Source organism: Bidens hawaiensis, unplaced genomic scaffold (genome assembly GCF_021521415.1).
Source record: "Bidens hawaiensis isolate Kalapana, Puna unplaced genomic scaffold, B.hawaiensis_p1.1 tig00006617_1, whole genome shotgun sequence".
NCBI lineage: Eukaryota > Viridiplantae > Streptophyta > Magnoliopsida > Asterales > Asteraceae > Bidens > Bidens hawaiensis.
Window position 1 is genome coordinate 763,846 of NW_027491447.1, and position 6,480 is coordinate 770,325.

Below are 6,480 nucleotides of genomic sequence, written 5' to 3' on the forward strand. Positions count from 1 at the left end.
TTTGGCAGTGCACATATATACATATGTAATTTTTAATGACATTCTGGAAAGGAGATCCCATATTTATCTCATGTAAAAAACTATCAGATTTCATATTGCATTTGTCATGTCACTTTATTTGAATTCTAGTGCTACAAATACAATGCTTTTAAACTTGTGTAAGCACTCAACAACGTTCCATTTGCATGTGCGTAGAAACCAAAAGAGAACTGACATAGTTATTTCAAGTAAACACCCTTAGATGCGTGTTACAGACACAATTGTGATGTGGCTTGTTGCCCGTTTGCTTTCTATATCGATGTAAAAGTTGATGTTTACATTTTAGGCTGAAAGTATTAGATAACTAACTAGTTTTACTACCGGAATATTAAAGATTTAGTTTGTTAGATTGATTCCTTTTCTTTCATTTGGACTCGGATCATTTTATATTAACATATCATATCTCTTGATTCTCTTCTGTATACTGGATATTGGTTTCACCCTAAAGATATAAAGGTATGTATATGTTTTAATCTGAAGATTCCATATATCATAAATAACATTGATTACATTTAATTTACATAAATGTAAAAATATTATTAACTCTTCAAATAATAACATGAAATTTATATTATAAAAAATCATTTATGTTATCCAAATAATAATACGTGCAATGTTGATCCGAGTTTTCGACATTCAAATCATACTGTTTACTGGTATAATTGCTCAGTGTGTAACATATAGAGGTACACAAGCTAACCGGTTAGTGAACGGTCCACCACTAACCGGTTTATACCCGGTTCTAACTGCCGGTTAGAAACCGGTTTATATTATTGATTTTTTTTATTATTTTATAAAAAAATCAGTTTTTTCCATAACCAGTTATACCGGCTAGGGGGTCCTTGTCTTAAAACCGGTTAATACCCTACCCGATTAACCGATCTAACTGGTTAATTCCCTATCCGGAATGTGCACATCTAGGAACATATGTGACAACTAGTGCTAAGTTGTGCATTATGCACATAAATCCAACATCATAATGCTATTGGGCCATCACTTGATTTTATGCATCAAATCTTGATTCTTTCCAAGTGTGTAAGTAAGCAATCACATGATGTATTAAAAACTAAAGAAAGACCTTTTGCAATAAATAAAAAAGAGATGTCTTAAGTCTTCCTATTGCCACCATATTATACCTCTTTAACAAACCAAAATTCTAAAAACCCAAATATAAATATTCAAAACAAAAGCAACTAGAAATGCAATAAAAAACATAAACATAAATTTTCTTCAACTCAATTGTATACTATGACCCTCTAACAAACCACCTACTTTTCTTATAATTTTCACAAACAAGATCAATCTCCCCAAAACTCCAACCTTTTAACATTTTTTCATTGTCCCCCTCAACAGTATGCGCTTCAATCACACGAAACATTGTATATACTGAGAATAAGTTGAGATGAAAGAGACCAAAGATGCACGGTTTCGCTTGCTAAGTTTCAAGTCACCATCAGAGTTTTTAAGAGCTTGGGACAATGGTGCCCACGTATCCAAACCCGACAATAAAGAATGTGATCGTTTGGAGGAATATGTATATGAAGTAGTTGTGCTTTCCATACATAAAATCATAGCATCCGGTGAAGAAGAGGAAAACCGCAAAACCAAGCTCCGTAAGATGAATTCTACATCACCAAAAAAACATAAATTAAATATACATAGACTCAAATGTCTAACTTCTATCTTACTAAACACTGCCTAAAAGTATTGAGTAGTTGGTGAAGTGGTATTTGGTCAAATCACCAATACAAAAGACTCAAATGACCAAACAAGATTGGATTTGGTCAAGTTTAAGAAGTCAAAAAATAAAAAATAAATCCAGAAAAGAACAAAGAGAAAGCTATGATTTGTACCTGTCACCGATATTGAATTTGAATTTTTTTGGAGCAGGTTTAGCAGCCGTTTTGTTGTTCTTGAGAGCATCTCCTAGTTTCTCGGTAACAACCCACTCGTTCGACCTCTTAGCATCAAGTAAACCGATGAATGTTGCCTTTGTACGGTGCAGAGACATCACATTCTCAAAAAGAATCCAGTAGAATAATAAATGTATGGACCTAAAAAAATAAATAAAACAGTTTGTCATATATTATATTATACACAATTTAATTAACATATGATGATGAAAATGATAATAATATTTTACCTAGGAGTTCCAACTGAATTCAGAGTGGTGATGATGCATGGGATGTAAATGGCACCCCAAATTGGGACTTCAACTTCAGGGACCAATATTGTGAGGGGAAGAACCACACAGAAGAAGAAAAATGTGACCATATGCGCGATAATCTTTCTTACAAAGAAGAAACTGTAAATCACATATACTTTCTTCCATAATGTCACTTTCTGCAACCATAATAATATCAATCAAAATTAATACCATTGCTGTCATAAGAATCAAGAAAAACGATTGAAAACAAACTTAACGAACCTTGTTTTTAACGATCTCCATCACCATTTTCCTGAACAGATTGGCTGGACCACATGACCACCTATGTTGCTGATAACGGAACGCCTTGAATGTACTAGGAAGTTCACTTTTCACCTACACCATTTATCAATTTTGCTTGTTAACTTGAGAAATAACCGCGGGTCCATTCAAAGATTGATAAAAATGTTAACTTTGACTAACCTGAAGGTCACCAAGATAAAGGAACTTCCAGCCTTTGAGACCTGCCCTAACAGCAAGATCCATGTCCTCCACAGTGGTCCGATCCTTCCACCCTCCGGCTTCATTAATGGCAGCAATACGCCACACGCCACCAGTTCCTGAGGTAATTGCATATATTCATGTCACTCTACATGCTAAAAACTTAATGATTGAAAAATATCATTATTTAATTTTGGTAATTTTATTACCGTTGAATCCGAAAAACGCATGCGTGGCTGATCCCACTTCTTGCTCCACTGTGAAATGGTAATCTAGTGACATTTCTTGCATTCTTGTCAATAAACATTCATCAGAGTTCACTGCACAATTTAATAAAAAAAATAAATTTAAAATACATTTAAGATAATATTTGTCTTGATATAAATGCATTATTAATATTCAGTAATCACTAAATAATTTTTAAAAAAACTAGCAACAGATTATATAAGTGATTAGTCTAGTGGGGTCATGTGTTATTCTTATCTGCCCATGGAAGCTACAACACACATGTTTCTTCTACATCATAAACACGACACGCCATTAAGCACATGACTTCACAGCTTGTTTTTTTTGTCACTATCCTACGTGGAATTACATCAACGCCCACCTCATTAATATCTAACCTCTTCATTTTAATACTATTAAATACACTAACTTATATAATAATAATAATAATAATAATAATAATAATAGTTTTGACCAAAGGGAGTAAAATGTAAAATCAAGAGCCTTGAGTGTCGGTGAATCCAGCAGCTGTACTAACGACATAATGCACGTGGACAAGACAGTACTAAACTAGTAAATTACCAAACACCCCTTGTCTGAAGTTGCTGAAATGACGACACTACCCTTGCCTCAACAACATTTATGCCGGGTATTTTGGAACTTAATCCGGATGATTAAGTCAATACAAAGATATACATATAGCATACAACCTTCTAAAGCATAAGTTACAAGTTTCAAGAAAATCATCTAAACCTTAAATTAGTTAAGATAACTAAAGTACAAGACACGAAGTGGTGCATTCTAGTAGTGTCACAATCGGACGGCTACGATCCCGTGATTGGTGCAGTCTGATTGGGTCCCACATCTTTTACGACAACATGTTTATTTACCTTTTAACTCCTTGTACTATACTCTTGTTTTAGAACTGATCCATGTACTTTCATATTATTCTCTGTCTAACCCAAACTTACACTTACACGCTTCTTGTCACCAATTATTTGCTTGCTGATATTTTGTTTTATTTTATTATTATATTATATTAAATATTAAATAAATATCTATGTTTTCCATTACTTTAATGAGATAAAAAGTGAACATTATAATTTCTCTTTTTAAAGTGGTTGAGGCTACCGACACTTCTACACTGTTAGCAGGTGTACTCATTCTTACCTTTTCTTTCATTATTTATCTTTTATTAATTACTTATTATTTATATTTGGGTTAGTAACCTAATATTAACTACACATAGTCAAATTATCATATAATTAATCAACACTTAGGACTTATGAGGCATGGTTTAATTAAAAAAAATAAAGACTTACCAAACCGCCACCGGGCTTGAACGAGGGCGATTTGAGGATTGAACTCGAGGAACGGTATGGCACGCCTTAGAAAATCGGGCTCGGGACGGAAATCGGCATCGAATATGGTCACGTATTCGCAGTCTTTAACATAATCATGTTTTAATCCTTCTTTAAGGGCACCAGCTTTGTAACCTCCTCTATTTTCTCTAATTTGATACCTGATGTTAACCCCTTTGCTTGCCCATCTTTGGCATTCTTTCTCAATCATATCCTAAAATTTATAAAACAAATTATTTCTCTTTCTAAAAAATCAATATAAAGTACAAAAACAAAAAATAAACTAAAAATGGCATTAAATGTTAAATGAATTAAATCGGCTGTTAAAAAATTAGAATCAGTGAAATAAATAAATTTGTATCAACCCCATAAAAATTTAATGATTTGCATTAAACTGTTAGATACATAAAAAATAAATGTATCTATACCAAAAATATAATCACCTATAAATAAGTCAATTGGTCAATGATCCATTTTTTGTGAATTCGGATCTAGAAACCGTGAATATAGGCTTTATAACATGTAACCAAAATTTTGGCAATGAAAATGATGTAATCATTTGAACAAGTAAAAAGGGTTGAATGAGATGAAAAATGATTGAAATCTTCTTTTATTATTTAACTAATTCTATACAAGCTTTTATGCTTCAATGAGTTGTACCTTGATGACAAAGTCAGTAGAGTCATCAAGTACTTGAATCACAAGCCGATCAGATGGCCATGACAAATTACACGCCGCCCCAATTGAGATCTTGTATACCTGTGACGTCATCATTCATTCAACACATTAACAACCTTAAAAAACCAAATAAATGTCTTTCACTCTTTCAAGCTGTTTTATCAAATCGCATAAGTAAACAAAAAAAAATAATAATAACAAAAATAAACGAACCGAACCTCTTTTTCATTAAACATAGGGATTTGAATTAAAACCAAAGGGAAAGCCGAGTTCCCGATTTCCAAATCTTCCCGAATGGGCTCCCAATTGTATCGCTTATCGGGTTTCTTCCAAAACAACTTGACAAGAATAATAACAATACCCATGTAAAGGCGTTCCATAAACAACATAACAGTCATGGCCAAACATATATAAACAGCCAATTGCAGCAATGGGACTATCAATGGCGCCTTAATTAAGTCCCACAGCATTCCAATTTGCGCCGCCAAGTCCACCGACACTCCCGGAAAACTCTCCGGTATCAAATTCTTGCCGGAAATGACGTCACCCATTTTGAATTTATAAAAACAGGGGAAAACAGGGGATCTTAGATCTGTGAATGTGGTTGAGATTTTAAGGTTTTGTTGAATACCCAGATGAGAAAACTGGTTGGTTTGATGGGATTCCTAACCTCAGCTTCGGATTATGCCAAAACAGTGGTGAATCTGTGTGTTCTGTTGGGTTAAAACAGAGCAGAAACAGAGGTGTGTTGTGGCATTGCCGAAGAGAGGATAGGAAATGAAGAGGGTGAAGGTAGAGAGAGAGAGGAGTGTGGTGGTAGAGAGAGAGGGTTTTTGACGTTTTTTATAGTCGATTTATTATTTTTTTTAATTATTTTCTTACCTTATTAGTTTTATTGTTAGTTTTATTATAAGAAATAAGAAACTAAAGACCATGTGTAGTCGTAACTCTCTACCTTCATGTATTATGCGTCACGTGGCGTCCAGTCAGAGTTATGGTTTTTTACAAAAACAGGGTGTAGTCATAACTCTCCACCCCCAGGCGTTATGCGCCACGTGACGCCCAGTCACTTTTACACTTACTTTTATAGGTGTTTGCTGCTATTTTTTGTTCGTATTTGCTAATTTTCGATTATGAGACGTTATAAGTATTTGCTTATTTATATTTTGTTGTTATTATTAGATGCTTTCTTTTGCTGTTATAAGTATTTGCTGGTCATGCTGTTATTATTTTGTTCTTGATTTTGATTCTTTTGTTGTAGTTTTTAGGTTCTTTTCTTTATTATTATAAGTTATTGTTTATGTAGATTGGTATTGTAGTTGGTATTGTTTCTTACGTTCGCATTTTTAAAAAAATTAACATTATTTACTACGTACTCATGTTAAGATCAAAATATACATGAACCTTCCGTTTGCAGGTTATCTATTTTTAGCAGTTCAGATCAATTGATAAAGTTTATAAGTCGATCAACTGAATGTTACGTTTTAAAATCAAACATCAAATACTTACTACTAAAAAAACAGAATTATA

The 6,480-nt window shown here is 33.3% G+C and overlaps 1 protein-coding gene across 1 annotated transcript; it reads right to left on the reverse strand.

Annotated features, from left to right (window-relative positions):
• Positions 1–1,351: 1,351 nt before the first annotated feature.
• Positions 1,352–5,777, reverse strand: LOC143633167 (glucomannan 4-beta-mannosyltransferase 2-like). The gene is made up of 9 exons (XM_077101516.1): positions 5,169–5,777; positions 4,933–5,031; positions 4,234–4,486; positions 2,896–3,006; positions 2,669–2,805; positions 2,468–2,581; positions 2,183–2,382; positions 1,893–2,093; positions 1,352–1,664 (listed from the first exon to the last, which is right to left on the reverse strand). Exons 1-9 carry the CDS (start codon positions 5,499–5,501, stop codon positions 1,502–1,504), a joined length of 1,611 nt encoding a protein of 536 aa, XP_076957631.1. The 5' UTR covers positions 5,502–5,777; the 3' UTR covers positions 1,352–1,501.
• Between the last annotated feature and the right edge of the window lie 703 nt (positions 5,778–6,480).